At 40.5% G+C, this 23227-nt stretch overlaps 1 protein-coding gene across 1 annotated transcript; it reads right to left on the bottom strand.

The window, feature by feature from the left end:
• Window positions 1-2276: 2276 nt before the first annotated feature.
• On the bottom strand, window positions 2277-21751 carry Ovch2 (ovochymase 2). The gene is given in 16 exon segments (XM_021169239.2): window positions 2277-2461; window positions 2688-2768; window positions 5168-5299; window positions 6067-6160; window positions 9270-9400; window positions 9757-9897; window positions 10743-10867; window positions 10986-11076; window positions 12675-12698; window positions 13799-13988; window positions 14506-14657; window positions 14908-15003; window positions 15330-15502; window positions 17077-17168; window positions 18574-18683; window positions 21664-21751. Coding segments are annotated over 16 exon segments (1905 nt in total).
• Between the last annotated feature and the right edge of the window lie 1476 nt (window positions 21752-23227).

The raw sequence follows: 23227 nt of genomic DNA, 5'->3' as shown, positions 1-23227 counted from the left end.
GAGGCTAATGCATTGCTCAGCTCGGTGACCTCCATACTTTGTAATTTTACATTACCTAAGAATATAATGAAGCTGGAGGGTTTCTGGTAACACCAAGAGAGAGACTCATTATAAAGGGCTTCTTAGTTAGGGTTTTAGTGATGTGAACAGATACCAAGACCAAAGCAACTTTTATAAACAACAACATTTAATTGGGGCTGGCTAACAGGTTCAGAGGCTCAGTCCATTATCATCAAGGTGGGAGCATGCCAGCGTCTAGGCAGACATGGGACTGGAGAAACTGAGAATTCCACCTCTTGTTCCAAAGGCAGCTGGAAGAAGACAGGCTTCCAGGTGGGTAAGGATGAGGGTATTAAAACCCACACCCACAGTGACACACCTACTCCAACAAGGCCACAACTTCTAATCATGCCACTCCCTGGGCCAAGCATATAGGAACCACCACAAAGGAACTGTAATTTTGCTTTTATTGATTGCTTGGTGTCTGAGTTGATTCTAAGCGCCTGTTATTAGGGTTATGTCATATTGTGGGAAATTTTCCCCAGCCACAACTCCTTCTCTCTGTCCTTTGTGTGTTGTTTATCTCAGTCTAGTCATAAGGATAGCCTAGCCTGTCAGTGCTCTGATGTAAACAGAAACATGCTTTCAGTGGGTAATAGATGAGGAAGGGCCTAAGCGTTTCCCCTTGCTGTGGTCCTTACCTCTTTCATGTATGAAACTTCAATAGGACACATGTAAAGATTTTCTTATTCTCTTTAAGTTTTTGTAATGCTTGTATAAAGCAAGAAATTTGTGAAGAAGGTTTGAGCTCCATGAGAGAAAAGACAGGAAAGCCCCTCATTGAAATTTGACTTCAGGAGCCATTTGTGGATTATATTTAGAAAATTATTATTTGACACTTGTCTTTCTCATCCCAGTAGTCTGTTGGAATACAATCATGAATGTCTTGCTCATTGTTGTATTGTGACTTTAGAAAATACTGGTCTTGGTTTAGGATGCTAAAATCGGTTTGCTAAATGTGCCCTCTAGTGGCCAATAGAAGAACACACTGCATTCACGCTTTACCTGGGGCATCTTCCCTAGGTGATGCTCATTTTATGCAGCCTTTTCTCTCCACATATTACCTCTATGTGTCAAAGAAAATCCAGAAATACCAACAAGTAAATACAATAAAAATCATGTTCTCCTCTTTCTCTTCCTTCCTTCCTTCCTTCCTTCCTTCCTTCCTTCCTTCCTTCCTTCCTCCTCCCCTTTCCTTCTCCCCTTTTTCTTTTCCCCTCTCCCTCCCCACCTCTGTGTCTCCCCAAGCTATCAGAATGGCAATTATAAAAGCTCCCCTCCCTTACTTCACTAGTGTATCTTCTATATGATATACACATCACACCTGTGTTCATGGATGTCACAGAGAAACTGCATAAGAGAAAGCTCTCAGTGCTCACTGGCACAAAAACATAGCAGAGCAGCTAACAAAATTCAGTGAAGAGTGCTTGTGAGTCAGGACGCTACTTGACTTGACCAGAGTGAACCCTCCTCACCAAACTTGAGAAAGATTTTTTTTCTTTTTGTGTCTGGAAATTTTTGTGCTGTTCTGAGAAGATAGGACAATGACCATATCTCACACAGCTCTGTGATAGCTTTTTTATGTATCAACTTGAATAAGCTGCCACCTGCAATTTTTCAACCAGACACCCATAAATCCCTAACCTGTCGCCTTCAGGTACAGACCACCCTGGACTCTCTGCATTGGCCTGGATTGATTCATTAAAAGTCTTTAAAGGAAGGGCTGTGGTTTCCCTATAAAAGAGGATAAGGATAGGTATGAAGCTATATTGATAGAGTGTTTGTCCAGCATGCTTGAAGCCTTGGATTTGAGACCCAGTACCACATAAACCAAGCATGATGGTGCCCACCAATCCCAGTACTCTGGAGATGGAGGCAGGAGTGTCAGTCACTCAAGGTCATCCTTGCTTACCTGCTCCTTGAATTATAGCAGACCTTGTCTCAAAGATCAGATATTATTTTGTCTCAAAGAGAGAGAGAGAGAGGTACAGAGACACACACACACAGAGACAGAAAGAGAGGCTTTCTGTGGAGAACAACTTCAGCTCTGGACTCTGGTGATCCCTTGCGGTTTCCTTCCTGATTGCCAGTGCTGTGGATATTTAGTCAGCCCTGACAAATGTGTTACCCATTTCTGGTGAATTTGTTTGCTAAAGCTACTGTTAAGAGACTACCGCAAACTGCGTCGGTGGCTAGAATAGCAGAGATTTATTGTCTCACATTTCTGGAGGCAAGAGGTCAAAGGCCAGTGTGTCAGCACGTTGATTCTTTCTGAGGGTTTCAATGCTTCTCAATCCTTTCCATGCCTCTCCCCTTTGCTTCAGAAGACCACTGTCAATAGCTGGCATCTTCCCGATGTCTTCTTCCTATGGTGTTCTTGTATGTGTGTCTCTCTCTGCATCTAAATTTCCCCATTTTATGAGGACATAAGTTATATAGGATTAGCATGCTCTGATGATCTCATTTTAAGCCAATTACTTCTATAAAGAGTGTATTTCCAAATATAAGAGTCACCTTCTGGGGTACTGCAGTTTAGGATTCCAGCACATGTTAGAAGACAATTTATCCCACTTTCACACACTCACATTCCTCAAAGCAGCTTAGTCACATTCCTCAAAGCAGCTTACCAGAAATTTCCATTGGTCCAGGTGGTACATCCCATGTCTCCAGAGGCACTGATTCATCCTCTGATACGGAGATATTTAAATCTGAGCATAAACATAATACAATTGCTTGGCTTATAGACTGTCACATTCGGGACATCAGAAAATGATTTATGGTGATACTGTCTGAATTGTGGAGACACTTCAGTAAACAGGTCTACATGGGTCCCTTAACAGAGAGGTGGAATATTTTATTTTCAACCTGGTTCCCCTTCAGCAGCTGTTTAAGGTCTAACCAAAATAGAAAGCTTGGGAAATAGATAACTGGCTTTTTGGATTTCCCACAGGGAAGAAGACTCGTGAGGTTGGAGATGTGATTGGAAAGCACACATGCCAAGAGCCTGGACGTGGATGAAGGTGCTTCATAACCTGCTTTCTGGATGTGTGATACGAATTTGCACATAGCCAAGCAAATCTTCCCTGATTTAACACGGATCCTCATTCTGCTGCTTCTTCTTCTTTCTTTTCTTATCGTGCAAGGACTTTGATCTAGGGCCTTGTGCATGCTAATGCACTCTACCACTGATCAGAGCTCCCCATCCACTTATATACATGAATTATTCTCCCATCCTAAGATTGGAAGCAAAACCCAAGACTACACATCTAGAAAAGACTAGGTAAGATTCAGACATGCAGTCTATCTTTATTCTTTGTGGATTCCATATGTGAACCTGCCTAATCGCTAATTTTTTATTTATTAATTTTTAATTAAGTTATTTGTAACCTGTAGTGGTTTGAATGGGAATGGCTCATACATTTGAATGTTTGGTGCTCCGTTTGTGGACTGTTTAGAAAGGATTAGGGGGCAAGATACTGTTGGAGGAGGGGTGTCATTAAGGGTAGACTTTTCAAAAGCCCACTGTAGTGGTTTGAATGAGATTGGCCCCTCTAGGCTCATATATTAAAATGCTTGGTCACCAGAGAGTGGAACTCTTGGGAAAGATTAAGAGATGTAGCCTTGTCAGAGAAGGTGTATTACTGGGTGTGGGCTTTGAGGATTCAAAAGCCCACTCCAAGCCCAGTCTCCCTCTCTTTCTCTGCTTGGTGCCTTTGGAATAGGATGTAAAGCTCTCAGCTACTGCTCTAGTGACATGTCTGTCTGATTCGCACCATGTTGATAACGAACTAACCATCTGAAACTGTAAGCAAGCCTTAAATGAAATGTTTTATAAGGATTGCCTTGGTCATGGTGTCTCTTCATAGCAATAGAATATTGCTAAGACATAACCCTATAAGCAACAGGCATGGTGCTTTTATGAATTATTTGATGCCCAGCTGAGGTGGAACAAGGCAACATTCAGACATCACCTCCTCCTCTTTCTTTCTTTTTAAATTAAATTTATTTATTTTTATTTTATGTGCATATATGTTTCACTTGTATATGTATGTATGTACTTTGTATGTTCCCGATGCCTGTGGAGGCTACAAAAGGGTGCTAGGTTCTCGGGAACCATAGTTACAAATGGTTGTAAGCTGCCCAGAGGGAATTGAACCTGGGCCCTGCACAAGAGAAGAAAGTGACCTTAACTTCCATCTCTTCAGCCTCACAGCTTTTTGTTACAGCTTTCATACTGCAAACAAAAGTCCTATTTAGTGCCCTGCCATTTTGCTGGTGTTTGTGTATATGTACTTTTGTGTTCTACTTAAATTGGTGATTTAGCTGTTTAATATGGCTCCTAAGCATAGTGTGGACATGCCTCCTAGTGTAAGAAGAAGCCCGTGATGTGTCTCAAATGAAAGATACATGAACCTGAACCTGTTTAGATAGCTCAGGTGGTAAAGGTGTTGACTGCCAAACTTGATCACCTGAGTTCAATTCCTGGGACCCACATAAGTGGAAGGAGAGAACAGACTCCTGCAAGCAGCCTCTGACGTCAAAGTGCCTACTGTGATGTACAGGTGTAGGTGTGTAGGTACACACACACACACACACACACACACACCAAAAGAAAAAATAATCATGGCTTGTCGGCACAAGGCTGTAATCCCATCATTTAAAAGGTATAGGCAGGAAGATAGTGAGTCTGAGGTTATGTTGAGTTTCAGGCCAGTCTCAAACCAAACCAAAACCAAATCATGTGTCAGATAAGCTTTGTTTTAGACATCCATTGTAGTGCCATGCTCTATGAATGTATATATATATATATATATATATATATATATATATATATATGTATGTATATACACACACACACACACACACATATATATAAATGTTGTCCTTTAATGAAGCTTGTATACTGATAGACATACATCAGAGGTTTGTAAAACCTAACCTAGGAACAAACATCATGGTTTAGGACCCCTAATTCCGTGTTCTTGGTGATTTTATAGGATGCAGCTACCAGTAAAGAGCTTCAGTGGTGTCTAGGCTCATTGTGCTTTTCTACTATGATGCAAGGTTTAGAGTTGGGAATCTGAGAACTTTACCTCTAAATTCTTACCTGCTCTAGAAATGAAGGAAATGTCAGCCTGGAAGCCCCTGGCAGTGCCATTTTCATCTGATTGGAAGCTGATGAGCATCACACTGGAGGAACTCAGCACAGGGCTGGGTATCACATAGCCACAGAACCGAGCTGTGAGGCCCCAGGCAGGTTAAGTGATGTCAAGTGAATAGATATGGCATCAGATAAAGAAAAAACAAGTGTTCTTTAGATAGCTATGGACAAGTTTTTTGACAAATACCAAATCTCATCTTCAAAATAAAGGGATCTGCCTCTTCAAAATGTGTATTTGACCCCACCAGCACTTCCGGGTTGTTTCATCAGTACTGCGAAAGCAGTGGATCTCAACCTGTGGGGTGTGACCTCTTTAGGGGTGGCATATCAGAGTTTTACATTATGATTCATAACAGTAACAAAATTACAGCTATGAAGTGGCAATGAAACAATTTTATAGTTGGGGGGCGGGTTCAGTACAACATGAGGGACTATATTAAAGGGTCTTGATACTAGCAAGGTTGACAACCACTATGCTAAAAGAATTGCCTCTAGCCATAAGATATACTAAGCAATTATTTTTTGAGGTGGCAGGGCTAGGGATTAAACCAAGGGCCTTATGAATGCTAGGTAAGCCCTTTACCACTGAGCTGCTTCCATAGCCCATTAGGCTTATCTCTATCTGAGTCCTCTTCAATGGCCTTTCACAGATGGTTCAAATAGTTCTTTGGACCTTGCTCTTTTCTCCCCTACATGAAAGCAGAAGGAGTGGTGGTAAGACCATAGGGAAAGATGGAGGAGGTGCGGGGAACAAAGGAAAATTAAGATGTATCTTTTTATTCCTTATCTCATGATCAGGTCCAAGGGCAAACCAGGGGAAGCCAGGGCTCAAGGGGAATACAAACCTATTTCCTTCTCCTTCTCGACATCACTGTGTACAGTCACATAGTCAGAGGTGCAGTCTCCATTTTCTTCTATTTCTAGGCTCTGAAATGACAGCTGAGAAGGTGCTTGGTCACATCTAGAGAAGCTCAAGGAATGAGCAGAAGACTCTAGGCCACTCGCCTTGCTCTAGAGTAAAATCTTGGTTGATAAAGTTGTAGAGATATTCATGAGTGGCTAAGGAAAAGATAGGCCCTCAAAACTCTTGAAACATAGAAGCTATCAAATACAGCTTGCATGCAGGGACGGGGATCTGTGCCAATGTCTGAGCTCCATCACAGCTACAGGGGATGGAAGAACCACCCTACAGAGGTGGCAATTTTGGGTTGTGCTACTTGGACAGGTAAGTCCTGGTCTGGATACATATTACTTTTCTAGGGATCTTACACACTAAACATCTTATTCTTGGTATTTAATTTTCAGTTTACTTGACTCAAAGCTGAAGGTAGATGTATTTCTCACAAGGTGTGTCTTTCTGCCCGGGAGGATGTACCCAGAAGGATGTTTCTGACTCATCACATTTGCTCTCTTTTGCTCCCAATATGTACCAGTGCCTTGCCAAGTTACAAATGAGTGCAAGAGCTGCTATCAAACAAAGTGTTGCCTGGACGCCACTGGAACCACCTGTAAAAGGAACTTGAAGTCAGAGCAGTGAACTTGGAGAACTCACAGCTCAAAGCAGAAATCTTGGTGAAGCATAGAGAGAACCATTGCTGTTTTCTAAGGACATATCATGAAGGTTCTAGTTCTACAGTTTTTGTGATCCTGATGTTAAGTGGAAGCACATTATACTTATCTCTCTTGCACATGGCACCACTGTGTCATCTCAAAAATGTGTCATAAGCTATCTTTATGCTATTACCTTTCTCCCTCTGCCTTGATCTCTATATGATGTACTTGTTTTATATTCAGTATGGGGGGGTACACAACATGGAGCAAGGAAACTGTGAGTTGTGGAGGGGATGAAGGAACTGTAAACATTTTGGCATCAGTGAAAAAAATTTTTTTTAAAGTTCAGTGACCAAAATGTAACTCAAAATCAAACACAGTACAAATTCACAGTGTTTCTTGTGTTTTTGCCTATGCTGCATCATGTGATTCTATTACAGCCTTGGTTTCGAATATATAGCAAGCAGAGTTTGCACTAAGTCTGCTGTTGCGTAATGCAACACCAGTGAACAAGACATGAAACATCATGGCTCAGAAGTGAGTCCTGTGCCTGTTACGAACTCAGGTGCTTTTGCTGCATATACAAAGAACCTTGTTCTTATAGGAACATAACAACTTCATTGTAGAAAACAGATCTGAATATTTCCCTACCATCATTCTTCAGCACGAGTCAAATCACCAGATCTTGGATAGAATTGTGTTAGAATATTTGATCTTAAGAACTTCTGTTTGAGTTGCTGAGTTGACATTAAAAAAAAAAAAAAAAAAAAGGAATTTTGGCTTGAGTCTAAGACAAAAATTCCAATTGCTGAAAGGGACCCAAACAGACTTCTGCCATTTTTGTATTTTTGCAAAGCTAAGTTTCAGTACTGGCAATAATAAAGTCAACACACTGGATCAGTCCTGGAAACCACTGAAGATGCTCTCTCTGTCCTGCAGTCTCTGTCCTCCCTCATTCTTAAAACCAGTGGGCTCTCACTTAGGCTCCTAACCTCTGACTGTATTTGACATTTCAGATAGCCTGAATCCCAGCTTCTCTCAATTGTTCATTTAGTTCTATTATTCTGCCTTGCTTTTGAGGGGTGAGGTTGGAACTGGGTAATTAATTCCCAATTTTCATTTTCTCTAAATTTTAACTCTTGAGGTAAACTCAAACTATTGGCCACATCCATTTGTTTGCTTTGTTTGCTTTGTGTTTTAAAGGCTCCATTTTCTGACCTGTCATGAAGACTCATTGGTTTGGGTTTTTGTTTTTATCTCAAACCCCTTTTCTCTTCAGATGCAGTTAGGCACTGATAACAATGTAGTTAACTAGAGCTTATATATAAGATGACAGTCTCCTTGATTGTACTGTCTAGTGACGTACTTGACTTAGTTTAGGTAATTACACTTAAAAAATATCATGGTTTGAATATAAAATGTCCCCCATAGGCTCACATGTTTGAATACTTGATCCTTAGATGATGGAGTTATGTTGAAAGGGTGTGAAACCTTGAGGGGCTGGAGCCTCACTGGAGGAAGTAGGTCCCTGAGGGGCAGGCTTTGGGGGTTTGTGACCACTTTCTGTCCACTCTGCTTCTCGAGTGCTGATACAATATGACCATCCACCTTCTGCTACCATGCCTTCCCTGCCATCGTCAGGATCGTCTCAAGCTGGAAATCAGAATACACCTGTCCTCTCCTAAGTTGTTTCTTGTCAAGGATTTAGTCACAGCAACAAGAGAAATAACTGATATAGATGTTTACACCAGTGGAATCGACTGTGGGATTCCAGGGTTTACTCCTTCTTGCTTCTCTTCCTTTCCTTTCTTTTCTTTATAAGTTTTTGGTCATTTATTATTTTAAGAAATACGTGTCTATCTCTATACTTATCCAGATTGTTGTTCTACTTTCACCCGTGTCATGACACATTTTCCCAGAGGATCCACTACTGTTTAATTGGCAACAAACAAATGGCCTTCACACTACTGAGATCAAATGTGATATCCACAGGCTTATATTTTGGTCTCAGCCCCACTTTCCCATACTCTAAGTACACTTTATAACCTTGTTGAATCGAGTACTCCCTGGCCCTGGCCTGTGCTAGCTCCTCTTTGCTGTGTCGTCTCTGTTTGGAGCTCTTAATGACATTGGCATGATTGTTACTAACTTCTTAATTAGTCACAATTATTTTCTTGAGAATTTGAGATTATAAGGAGGAATGTTTGTTTCTAAAAGGACATATAGACTCATGAAAGTCACCAGGTCTAAAGATTAAGGTTATAGTGGGAAATTTCATTTTGTTTTGAACAAGAGCTAAAGAGTGCAAGTGCCATCTAGTGGTGGCTACAGGAGAAACAAGGCTCGTCAGTTATCTGAATTCAGTGTAGTGTGCCAGGCACTGAGGACTAAAAGTATGACTGTAAACACATCAGATAAAAATCTCTGCCTGAACAGTGTCTTTGACAGCTCTCTTGTGAATGTATCATGTCTAATTTAGGACAAATACAGTCAATACCTTAATTAGGCAATAGCTGGGGGCTTGAAAAATCCAGGTACAGCTAGCCATGTCACTGTAGTCTTCAGGATAGTGAAGACTCTGTATAGTGCCTTCTTCAAAGAGGATAGTTAGAGACCTGCAGCCGGAATCTAAAACAAAGGAGGGCAGAACAAACTCACACACACAGGAAAGACTTTTTGTGTTCTCCCTCCTGTCTCTACTAAGTGATAAATTACATCTTTTGGCAGGGCCAACAGCAAGAGAGAGTCTTATGCTCTGGCTTACAGAACTCTTAAGGCCCTCTCAGTTCACTTGGGTCAGTGATCAGGAACTTTCAGGGACTGGGGAGGAGAGACTACATCATTCAGCTTGCCAAGATTCCCTCTACACTATGAAGCCAGTAGACCTCAGGTGGGGGTCTCCCTGCTTACCACCTCCAACACTTATGATGCCAAAGCTTCTGCAAAGGGCCTAGATACTAAACAATGAAAGTAAATGGTTTTACCAGGATGGTATCTCGGCTTAAGTGCTTTATAGGTGAGATTAAACCCAGTGGCATAATCTGTGGCATCAGAGATGAATCTCAGCTGGATAGAACTGGAGCCAAGGAGAATGGATGTATGGAGATTTTCTCCACAGAATTTCCCTGCAATGTGAGAAGAGTCTTTGTTCAGAGTCTGGAAAATGGCACTAGACACATGACCTAGGGAGATACATCTTGTCCTGGAAGTTCAGGATTGTCTGAGTTAGGCTGCTCAGCTTTTGCACTAGTAGGATTTTGATCCAGAATGTTGTGTTTATGTTGCTCTTTGACTTTTGCAGGATTTAAAAAGTGTACAATCTTTTTTTTAATATGGTTTCTTCTATATTCTATATAATCTCCTATATTCTCTTCAGTTGTAACAGCCAAGAATACTTCTAAAATATTGCCAATGAGATGGACAAAGTTACTTCAGGGTGAGAACCATAGAAACCCTATTCCATTTTTGTAATTTGTTGTTTCTTTGAGACAAGATATCATTGTATATACCAAGATGGCCATGGTCATGCAATCCTCCTGCCTCCAAATTCTAGGTTTACAGCTATGTGCCACTATGCCTGGCTTCATTTTTATTATACATATAAGCTTTGTCTTCTCATGGGCATAACTTGGTGTCATTCTTCTTAGTGTTTTGAGGCAGGTAAAATTCACTTGCAACCATAGTTAAGTGGTGTCTTACTTGGGGTGACTCGGGGACCCAGCAATATGTGTAAAGTTTACTCATAATGGGGTCATGACCCAGGCAGCCTGGATTTAAAAGTATCAGATGCAGCTGCTGAAGTGCCCTCAGCAGGCTCAGTCTCTATTCTCCCCACTTTAGAGCAGACTCTCAAAACTGGACGAGGAGACTGTTGCATTTACGATTGTCTCCATGTCAGACATATTGTGACCAGACATTGTTAAGTCTACTTAGCCCTGCTTTCCATATGACAGCATGAAGAACCACTTACCAACCAGTCTGTCTTCTAAAGAGTACATTGCCAGGTAATTGTGGTGACAAGACTCTACATCCAAGTTTGAGAAATTGAGCAACATATGCATGTCCTCTGGAACCAGGAAGGTCCAGACACACAGTCTGCAGGCAGATACATGAGAAAGTGTAACTTCTAGCCAGAAAGTGACAGTCACAGTTTTGTCAATGGGCACAGGCAGGCTAAGGCGGAGTCTGGGGAGGACACAGAGGGAGTACTCACTGCTTGCTCTCATAGTATAGGTGAAGACTTTCTGGGAAGTGCAGCTCTCCCTCAGACCCACTGATGAGACCATCAGGCTCACTGCATAAAGCTGAGAGGAAATGCCACAGCATGAGGCATGGCAGCCTATGCTCTAATCACCATACCATCCTTATGGAAGCTGAAGACATGGGAGCCACTGTTTCTCCTTTCTGTACACTTTTGTTCTTCACACACTATTTCTTTCCTGTCTTGGCTTCTATAATGCTTCATAGTTTTGTGTTTTTGTCCATCTTAGGCTGTGCTTATCCTTGAGATGCTGTGACCTGCCCCCCATCACTCAGACTCAGAGACTTCATTCTGTGGGTACAGGCACTTCCCAGGTTCTACCCTAGTTTTCCTTTTCCCTTTTTATTGGAGACCTCAGTATAGGCTTATCCACGCTGGCAGTTTCAACTCTTACCAATACTCTTCTGGACTTGAGGTCAGACTTACACTAATGTCCGGTTATCTCCACTGAAACGCAACACTCAGTATAAGTGGAATCACCTTCATGAGCAAAACTGCAGCTACCTTTGATTTATGGATGAACATTCAGGCTCTTGTGTTCAAAGCTGTGATGATGTCAAGAGTCAAGCTGGATTTCTCCTTCTCTTCACTTTCAGTCCTCACTAAACTGGTCCCAAATTTTATTTCTTTTTTCCTTTTTGGCCCTTATCCTGTTTTCATCCTTCATCTATCTATCTATCTATCTATCTATCTATCTATCTATCTATCTATCTATCTATCTATCTACCCATCTCATATACATGTATATGTATATATAAATATGTGATGAATTCCACTTGACTTTTTCTTCCCTTAATCTCCTTCATGCTACTATTATATTCTTTTATTATATAACTATAATGTACTTATCTAAACAATCAACTTTCTATTGTAAAATGATGCCTGTTTTTTGATTGATGGAGGCAGTTTCCAGAATTTGATCTCGAGTTATCTTTCTATTCTTTTCTCTTGTGAGACTCCATTATATATCCTACACTTAAGCTGCTTCAGTTGGCTTGATGGTTTGCCCATATTTCTCCTTCTTTATCCTTTGTGGTCTATCCTGGATAAGGATGTCTCTGTTCCAAAGCTTATGACATTGGTCACTTATATCTGTAAGCAGCCTAGATCTAGAGAGTCTATTTTCCATTCTGCTTTTTAAGGAATAATCCTATAGGCTCAAAGGCCCAGTAGACAACTAAGACAAGATCCACTCTCATTTTGCTATAGATAATGTAACTGAGGAAAGGGCTTGCCCCAAATTTCAGAGTGAATTCATCAAAGAGTCATGGTGAACAGGGATAAGCCCCCTGTGTAAGTAGGGGAACTTTCAGGGGAGTGTATGTCACTTAACTATTTCTGTACCACTTCCCCTATTCTATTATTTAATTGAGAGTCAGTGTTTGTCAGTTAGTGTTTGCTGAATTGGATAAAGCTATGACTTGATACAAAGATATATGTAAGGGAATGGGGCTCCGTGGACATTTAATTAGCCGACTGGCAGGGACAGCTGTGGATGCTCATCAGAGTTTTATACCAAGTGATGACTGAAACACAACCAGAAGAAGATTTTAGATGATAACAGAAACTGACTCCCAGAAATGTAAAATGTTAGGATGTTAACTCATGCTCCTGTGAGTGCAGGCTACAAGGAATACCCACCTTTGGTGCTCTTCCTTCGATGGCCTGAGAAAGAAAAAGAAAGATGCAATTCAAAGCTTGTGGTACTTTGGACAAGAAATTGACTTGAAAAGCAGAGCATTTTAAGTCAATATGCAAATACTGAAAATTTAATCTGTGAAAAGAACAGGCCAGGTAAAATGACAAAGCAGGATAGCGGTCCTGGAGTTTTGAGATGATCTCACTTGCTTTATTCTTATTAATGAAGAAACAGTGATTAACTTGGAGATTACACAGAAAAAAAGGAGCCAAGGATGCATGAGAGTGGAGGCCAGAGATAGAGATAACCTTCCTCCAATCATGAACATTTTGAGTAGTCACACACTGAGGTTCAGATACCTGTCATTATACTATACTCTTGAAAAAAAATTCTGAGTTAACTTAAGTTAATCCACTGAGAAATGATGGAAGCCACTTTGATACTTGAAGACACCAGTTAAGGAAACAGTTTGGAGGTAGAAACAAAGCTGCATTTTTTCCCCCTGGCTGGTCTACTAGAAGGGTGCACATAGAGCCTGTCCCTCAAATTTACCACATTTGCTTTTATACCTGGGTTTCTAAATCTCCTGTCTTATTTATTTAGGTGACACTATTCATTATGGTGAGCACTGTTTGCTGTACTGTACATGGCTTAGAAGGCCCTGTGACCTCTATCTACTAGGTGCTGGTGTCCCCTTTTTAATTGTGACATCTGAAAATATTTCCAGAGAAATATCATTCTCTGGGTCGTCAGATTATCAGTGGTTGTTCATTACTGACCTATGCTTTAGCTTGCTGAATCTTGCTAGGATAGTAGGTGGATATCTATCTATCTATCTATCTATCTATCTATCTATCTATCTATCTATCTACTTCAGTGGGTGACATAGTTTCTGTCATAGGCAAAGTTTAATCAATTTATGAGGAATACATTCATTCTTCAGTAAATATTTTAATACTTAGATTTATATGATGTTTTGCTCTTGTAGTAGATCATACATTTCAAAATCCTCAAGCATTACACTGAGAAAAGAAGTGGTCCTCTCCAGTTACGATTGTCTAGCCTGCTAATGCCCTTCACCCCAGTAGAACTGTAGCTGTCTAAGCTTGCAGGATGGCTTCATTACCAGTCTGGATATGTTTGAGGATCCAGGGAAGCACTCTCCTGAGATCTGTGAAGATTCCAGGAGATCCTTGCTCTTTCTTTCTTGCGTTGTTTCTCCAGCTTCGACCACAGCCCAAACCCCAAGAAGTCACTCCAGCCAGAGTCCAGGCCCCTTTCCTATTCTGGCACATAAGTGACCCTCCTGAATCTCCCTGTGGAAGGAAGAAGGAAGCTCCTGTTACTGTGATTGTTGGTGGAGGTGCCTCAGAGTGCTCACTTTCCCCACGAGGATGGAAATGTCAAGCACTAATATCCTCACTTCTAACAATTAAGACTCAGGGATCTGGGAGAATATCTGGTTACAATTTCCATTTGATCCTCAAACATCAGAATCTGTCAACTTCTGCTCCTTCTCCCCATTCTTAGTGTTCATCAATGCTTCCCAGACTTCTTGCACAGTGATACAACTGACTGAAGTCTTCATAAATCCTGAGAATTGAGGATAGTGACATTTCCAACACCTCTAATCTAGGAACCTCAAAATAAGAAGAGATATCCATAATGAGTGGAGAACCTTGAGGGCTTCACCCTTGGCACTATCTCTATTTTTTTGGGGGTGGTGGTGGTGGTGGTGGGGAACAGATACTAGTTTTACCTGGTATCAGCGTTCTTAGACTCCTCACCTGCTAGTAAACTTTCCTGTGCTTGGAGCTTAGCTTACCCACATACCTGACAAGCATCTCTCCCTCCATCAGGGGATCCTGTGCAGAGAAAGGTCTTCCCAGTAATGGGATTCTTTAAGGTCAACAGAACGGCCTCACATTCCTCCTGAGTCAAAATTGGCAGGTTTACCTGCTGCAAGACTTGTGGGAGGCTGCCACCTGGAATGAAGAGATGACCCATCAAGGTAAGCTTTTACCTTCTGAGATGAAGATGCCCTGTACTTTCATCAGCACCAGCTGGATGCAAGTTTGTGTCTCTTTGGAAGGATCTCAATTTCTTAAGCACATTGTGAAATTCTCTGACTTTTGAAATGTTTGCCTGGTTGTTTAATTAAAAATTCTGGTTTCTGATTATTTGCCAGAACGTTTTGAGGATTTTGATTAATAGAAGTGGTACAGGAGCTCTTACCTTCGGACAAGCGACCCCAGCCTGCAGTTGTACAAATAAATCCAGCATTAAAGTGTTCTCCTGGCTCTGGAAGACACACAGGCCTCACAAACTGTCCTGAAGAAAAGATCAAGGCAGGATTTGGCTTATGGAGAAGTTAACATAGTTACACTTTTGGCATCTGGGTAGTCCCCAAAGACCTCTTAAGGATCAGCCTGGCATCTTCAGGGGTCACTTGTCAGTTTCCTTCTCCTCACTCTACATAACCCTACATCCAGAACCATAAGGAAGGCATTTTAGGAAGGGGACACTCCAGACAAGTCTCCACTTCTTGTATATAATCCAGAAGAGCTGGTCTCATGCTACATAATATGATCTGTAGAGGTATAGTATGGATCAAAGGCTATGGTATAGATTATTCAGGGTGCACGGTAAATGTTTACCAAATTGGAAGGTTCCAACCATCTTCAGAAGGGCTATATCATAGATCATAGGTTTTCTGGTGGAGAACTGCGGGTGTATGATGATGGTTTCAATGGCAAGTGTTTGCTCTCCTGGCTCGGCTTGGCTCAAGTCATGTTCTCCAGCAGTTATATTCAAAGTTAATGCAATGTTTCTATAAAAAGGGAGAAGGAAAGAGATGGGGTTTTAATGAGCTTCTGAGTATGGTTGTATATGCTGGAAAATTAGCCTCTTCAAATTAACATGGGTGGATAATGTGGAGCATGAGAGTGCTGAGCCAAGCGAATGAGAATGGTTCTACTGCTATTAAAAAAAAAAAAAAATAGAAGACCCAGTGCAGAGATAGTGACATGATATATTTAATATTTGCCAGTGTTGTTTGTAATCAGCTAGAGAAACATATATGCATTGTAATCCAGGGAACTAAAATATATATGAAACTACTCAACTATCTTATTAGGCTGTCCTAGTCATAATACCAGTGAGTTATTTTGTGAAGCATTTGTGATTCCTAGTAAGGGTGTTGCTTCAGTGTTAAAAATCTCATGTGGTGTGTGTATTATGAAGGACAGCAACCTAACTTTGATGTTCCAGGGAGTACACATACGCAAGGATTTGAACCAATTACAACAGCCAGAAGCAGGGATTGCCTCTTTGCCTTCTTTATATTTGTAATTTACTGTTCTCCCACAAAACGAGAATGATGCCATTTCCTAAGGTCAGTGTTATCTTGAAGGAACTTGATAGGATGAGATGGAATGGAGTAAGCATTTTGAGCTTTTCTTTCTTTGGGACCCTTCTTTTCCAATGGTGATATTTTATGTAATATTAGATAGAGCACCATCATTTCTCTTGTAATGTTTTCCTGAATCTTGGATATATCAGGTACTTACTATAATACATAGCATCTCTCTAGCTTACCACTGCCTCCATTGTAGGGACATTGTTAAATGTTTATTTGTTTGTTTGCTTGTTTATTTTTATTTTTACTCAACATAGGTGGTCTTTCTATATTTCTCAGGCAGGCCCCAAATTCCTGGACTCATGCAATTTTACTGCTTCAGCTGCTCAAGTAACTGTGTCTACAGATGTACCACACCATTCCAGTCTAATTTTTCTTTTAAACTATGGACCCATTGGGGGGCATCATGCCTAGTAATTTTTGTGTATTTGATACCCATTGGCAACTGACAGTTAATGAGCATCCCAAGAATGCTTTTAGACTTGAAATGAAAGAACAACCATCGGGACATAATCTTGACTACAGCCTAGTATATGTATAGAATGCCAACAGTGGAGTATTTGGATCACACTAGAAAGCTAATTAAAAAAATAAAAGTGCTTAGGTTGAAGATCAGAGAAGCAAGTCCAACAGGAAGGAAGACATGAACATCTGTATTTTATTGGTCTGTCTTTGTTTTCTTAACATGTATAATGAACCAGGTAGTGTTTTTTCAGGACAACATTTTAATCAAAACTATTAGGAAACTTTCACAAGACAGTCTTTTGATAATACTTTTTGATGACTTCAGTGGGTTTATGTAAATACAGCATCTTGCCTCTGCACAGAATCCTTTACCTACAAACCTGAGAATTAGCCTACAATGTCACTAAGCCTCATTTATGACACCCAATTAGCTTCCTTGTGTTTTACAAGAGTAATCAGTTCTGATTCCAAGGTGCAGGATGGGGTAACTTTGTCTTCCTCCATCAACCAAGGTTTCCTACCTGTTAGCCATGCAATGAGCGGCTGTGATGACCCACTGTGAAGAGATGATGGTCCCTCCACAGATGTGCTTCTGCTTTTGTTTCAGAGACACCTAGATGACAGAGATCTAAGTTGGTGGAAGCTAATGCTGTGGGGTTTCCCCAAACCTATGACTGAGCATATTCTGAAAGACAGATAGAGATAACTTAACCACAGTGATCATGACTCAGGCATCATGATAGTGTGAACAAGAGTAGCTTGGGCCTACTGCTTTCATATGGTCTTAATAGACTATTTGACCCCTACAAGTTCAAGCCTGTGCTTTAATTTGTTTCTTCAACATACTTAAAATGACATCTATCTATTTTTTTATCCATCACTCTCTCCTCTTTGAGTGTGTGTGCATGTATGTGCATGTGTGTGTGTTTATGTACAAAGTGTACATAATATGCATGTAGCAATCAGGATAATCTGGGAGTATTGGGTTTTTCCTTCCACCATGTGGTCCCTGGGATCAAACTCAGGTTGTCAAGCTTGGTAGAAAGCATGTTTATGCAATTAATTGTCTCTGATCTTTAGTAAATTTCTGTCTTTAACTCAATCTATCTATGATATTTGATTTGATTCAAAGGTGGCTTATACTTGACAAATAATTACTTTGAATGAATAGCTTCACATTTTTAGGATGAGAAAATGGTAGTTTATTAGAAAATTTCACCTTTTAAAAATGAATTATTTTGTTTATTTACATCTCAAATGTTGATTCCCCGCTCCAGGCATACCCTCCCAAAGTTCTTTACCCCATCTTCTTCCTCTTTGACTCTAAGAGGGTGCTCCCATGCCTGGTGTCCCCCTTCCCTGGAGTATGAAATCTCTACAGGATTGGGTGCATTCTCTCCCACTGAGGTCAGGCAAGGGAGGCCTCTGCTAAATATGTGCCTGGGGCCTCTGTCCAGCCGAGAATTTTTCACTTTTAAGCAAAAATTATTTATGAACAATCAAAAAGAAAACATGAAACACAAAGCAACACAGAAAATCTGGCAAGATTATATAAAGTTCAATGGTACAGTGAATGCTGAGAGCTTTTTAGACTCTTGATTAAATCATTTGAACCAAAACAAATACTGAATAAACAAACAGGAGGAATACTGAGAGGAGGCTAAAGATAGAAGACAGAACAGAAAACTATGAAAGAAAAGCCAATGGTTCACCATTATTATGATTTGAATATGAACTTCTGAATTGAACAGATGACCAATTAATTGATCAAGTGACCAGTCATCTACTTAAAAAATATTTGTTAAGTTAATCAACAACACTCAGGCAACCCGTTGAGCACAAATTCAATTATGAATATTAATTAATCTTCTTTTAAGATTAGGAAAGCACAGCTCTGGGTGTGTTGTGAATTTTTTTCCCAGACAGAGGGTGACCTAAGGGAGGTAACATGTGATCTGGGATGACACAAGCTTGAAATATCCTATTTCACCAACTAGAGAAGGAATTGCAAGACTCACTTGCCAAGGATAGGAACCCTTTTCCACTTGGCTTCCTCCAACAATGCGACTGAAAAGGCTAAAGTAATTCTGAGGTTGGGGCTTAACCAAACTCTGCCCACAGTCAGGATCTGGGGAAAAGACAAGATAGACACCGAGTGATTAATTTCTAGGACTAAGATATAGGGAAGAATTTTCCAAACAAGAACAAAATGCAGTATATGGGATATGTAAAGAAATTACAATATGGCTTTAAGTTAATGGTTGGGATTAGATATGTTTTGAAGAACAGATTACTCAGTTTTGCCACACATAAGATGTGTGCTATTGAGAGTGAGAGCTTCTATGGTGTGTGTGTGTGTGTATGTTTATCCATGTGTGGGCATATTAAGGCAAGAGGTCAACTTTGACTATCTTCCTTAGCCCATTGTTTTTAGAGACAAGATCTCTCACTAGCTTGCAACTCTCCAGCTAGCCCCAAAGATCTGCCCATCACTGACTCTCAACAAGTGCATTTGGGAATGCACTTTACTATATCACCTTAAAAATGGTTTCTGGGGATTAAACCCAGTTCTTTGTGCTTGTTTAGAAAGCAGTGCTGACTGAACCATTTTTACCCAGACCAAGGACTGACTTCTTTTTTTTTATTAGATATTTTCTTCATTTGCATTTCAAATGCTATCCTTAAAGTCCCCTATATTCTCCCCCACCCTGCTCTCCAACCCACCCACTCCTGCTTCTTTGCCCTGGCATTCCCCTGTACTGGGGCATATGATCTTCGCAAGACCAAGGGCCTCTCCTCTCATTGATGGCTGACTAGGCCATCCTCTGCTACATATGCAGCTAGAGACACAAGCTCTGGGGGTACTGGTTAGTTCATATTGTTGTTCCTTCTATAGGGTTGCAGACCCCTTTAGCTCCTTGGGTACTTTCTCTAGCTCCTCCATTGGGGGCCCTGTGTTCCATCCAATAGATGACTGTGAGCATACACTTCTGTATTTGCAGGCACTGGCATAGCCTCATAGGACTGACTTCTAATGTGAAGGTTAATGGCTGCAGGGATAATTGGCACTGGGTTGTCAGGAATTCAGTCTCTTTTCTTTCAGAGCTCTCTGGTCTCAAAAAAAGAGAGGTACTTTGTAGTACCCCGAGACACTCACACTCACTGTGTACCAAGATGACTGTTTCTGACTTTCAACCCAGGTAGACTGTGGACTCCACAATGATGGGGATACCTTCCTTCCTCCCTTCCTTCCTCCCTCCCTTCCACCCTCTCTCCCTTCTTCCCTCCCTCCTTTCCTTCCTTCCTTCCTTCCTTCCTTCCTTCCTTCCTTCCTTCCTTCCTTCCTTCCTTTTCTTTGTGAGAGAATTTCATTTCAATATGGATCTCAGGATGACCTTAAGTTCACGTTTTCCCTGCCTCTGCCTTTGGAAATCTTGGATTACAGGTGTGTAACATCACATCTAGCATAGGCACAATGGAATTACAAATTCACATATGCAGAGTTGCTTAGTTAACTTATGGATGGTGCTGTAGTCTGTCCTAGTTTGTAATTCTCTCTCTCTCTCTCTCTCTCTCTGCTCTGCCTATGAGACTGAGTCTTTGATGCATGCCTGCCACACAGTTAGATATGAAGAAATTTAATTAGATTTACTATAGGGCAGAAAATACATTGTTCAGGAACAGTGGTATGATGATAGTTTTAATTCACACACTGGTGTTAAGACAGGTGCCTGTCAGGTAAAGAGAAGAAATAACTTAATAAGAAAGCCTTCATCCCCGACAACACTTCAATATATGTGCATTTATGTGGGCTTTTGACTTCTTAAGTAAGGGGTGAGTTTAAATTTGTTTACTTACACTGTGCAATTCTGTGGTGAATTTGTTTCTCTTGAAGTTATTTTTTTCCTATGAGGTTTCCAAGAGTGCATATAAAGCTCTCATTATCACTGAGCTTCTTCACTTAGATGGCTCTTTGAATGCTTACTGACCACTTCATCTGAAAAGTCTTCCTTGATTTCTTCAAACTGGGATCTGGATCTCTCCCACAATATAGCACTCTTTCTCTCCACTCCCCATTCCCCTTTAACAGTTCTTTCCAAGCTATGTTATGAGAGTAATTGTCTCCTTCCCTCATTGGACTACAGAATTCTTCAGTGAGATACTTAGGAATGTGGGTCCTATGCATACACACTTCTAAGGTCTAGCACAGTTCCTGGCTTACAAGTTACATCTGAAAGCATGACTGATTGAGCAAATGACTTTTCTTGGGAATATATCCTTAAGAGGAGAGCTACTTAGATCGTCTTTAAAGCATATAAAGCTCTCCCATATAACTTATTTCTTAATCCCCACGCATTGCCTGAAAAAAGGACTTTCATCTTCATGTAGAAGATGTGAAAACTAAAAATCAATGAGACCTGTAGCTAATAACAGCAAAACATGAAATGACCAATTGTGGTTTTATTCTGAGCCCATTGCATGTATGATCAAAAGCTGTTCCAGCTGCTTCAGATGGATGAGTCATAAATCTGCTAGACATAAAATTTAGTATTACCTGAAGTCACTGAAGCAGAGACAGAAAACATGTTGATTCTCTGGGCTGGCACAAGTCCGACTACAGACAAGATTGCCAACAACTGTTTTAAGCTCATTATAATCAATGCAAAAATATTTATACTATATGTCAGTGAGCATGCATCATATGGCTATTAGGATAATTTCCCTGAAGATTCTAAATACTTCCAAACCTGTTCTGATCTCCCAGAATTTGCTCCATGGAAGAATACCAGGTTGTGTAATGCATCCAAATAAGTGGCCAATCCTAGGTCAGTTGGTAAAACTAGGAGAAAATACTTAGTGTCCCTACAAATGTTTATATTTATTTCATATTATTTCAATTCCATATGCTTATCACAGGAGAAAATTCCAAAGAAATATTTTTGAGAACCAATTACATTTCTGAAGTAATTTGCTTCTCTTGTATTCCCAAGGGAACAAGAGGTGGAGATGTTACTCTGATTTGCTGCAAGAGTGATCCCACCAGACAAAAAACAAAACAAACAAACAAACAAAACCGAAAGTAGTTATACACTTAATTTGAAACTTACCTCTTATGGAGGAAAGGGTTTCAGAATGACCTTGTTCCAAGCAGACCATTCCTAATATTAAAATCAGCTTGTCCTTGCTGATAGGCATGTTGAGATTCAACGCTTCCTCCTGAAATGTAGAGAGGCTGAAGGAAACAAAGGCAGCAAGCTTTGGAAGAATAGCAATAATTCAACTTAAAACAAGCTTATTTATTAACTGAGACTGGAGGCATAAGATGTCTTTGCATGTGGTTTCTTGAAAATGTTTTTTGTTAGATGTGGGGAATCAACTACAAAACTGAAGTCTTGGCTGAGCAGCATAACATTCTATTCCACCTACATCAATAAGTTGCTTCCCCCAGTGTTCCTGGCTTAGCAAAGTGGTTTGTGTTTGAGGTTTTGTTGTGATTGTTACTTGCTCCTTTTTCTGTAAGAGGATTAAATATTTGTGTGTAATACTCCTAGCAAGATGCAAACAGCTGTGTACTTATCCCTGATAGGTAATTGAGAACAGATTAAAGTAAGGATACCAGCAACATCCAACTTGGTGAACCAATGAATTTTATTGGCATTACTTACAGGACTATGGATGAGGGGTTAGTCACAGGAGCTGAAATGACTCAAAGACAGTGCATCAACAAAAGCCTACTCCAGCATGGGTGACAAATTATAAAAGCTTGAGACTTAGAGCACAATATAGTCTGTAAACAGTTGAACAAATTGGAGAGTGTCCTTTGTAGGCAGTTTTGTTGGTTTGAGTTTTTTCTAGACAGCTCAGTGGATCCAAGATTGTCTTTCAGCAGTCTTTACTGCTTACATATGTTAGAGAGAGACCTAATGAATCTTACTAGTTTCAGTGACTTCATAAATTCTTTGTTTACTTCTTGAGCCTTAACTAGGCTCCCTTTACAATATCCTAAGTCTTAAGGAGGTTCTTTCCATGATAAAATGTTTTATTTCCTAAGAATTTGCTACACAACAAATATCAACATTGTCCCTTTGCAAGGGTAGACATTCTTAGCTGTTTGCAAACAGCCCACCAGAATGTACTAAAACACTCTATTCCTGTTCTTTTCCAAGTGTAACTGCATTAGCATGTATTACTGAGGAAGAGGAGGAAAAAACCCTAATGCAGTAGCACATTCCATAATACATACTGCTACAGACTCTTTTAGGATTTTAGGATGCTGTTCATTGGTGTGTTTGTGAAGTTTCACTTCCCCCCATGAAAAAAGTATTCTAGAAGGCTAACAATCTTCACTTCTGTACCTTGTAGATGTCTAGACACAAAAAGTGACTATAATTACTTCCACATTTTCCTCTTTCCTGGCTGAATTTCTTGGCACGTTGTGCTGGCTAGATTTATATCAGCTTGACATTTGGGACTCTCAATTGAAAAAAAAATGCCTTAGAAGCTTTGCTTAGAGGCTAGTCTGTGGTGCATTTTCTAAGGTTACCATTGTTGTGGGAGGGTCCAGCTCACTGTGGGCAGTGTACACCTGGGCAGGTTGTCTAGGACAGTATAAGAAAAGCTGAATAAGCCATGAGGAGCAAGAGAGCTCCACTTCTCCATGGCCTCTGCACT

The sequence above is a fragment of the Mus caroli genome, unplaced genomic scaffold (assembly GCF_978045245.1).
Source record: "Mus caroli unplaced genomic scaffold, Mus_caroli_1 scaffold_8, whole genome shotgun sequence".
NCBI classification, from domain to species: Eukaryota; Metazoa; Chordata; class Mammalia; order Rodentia; family Muridae; genus Mus; species Mus caroli.
Note: the sequence above shows the minus strand (reverse complement) of the source record. Positions and strands in the feature narration are given on the sequence as shown.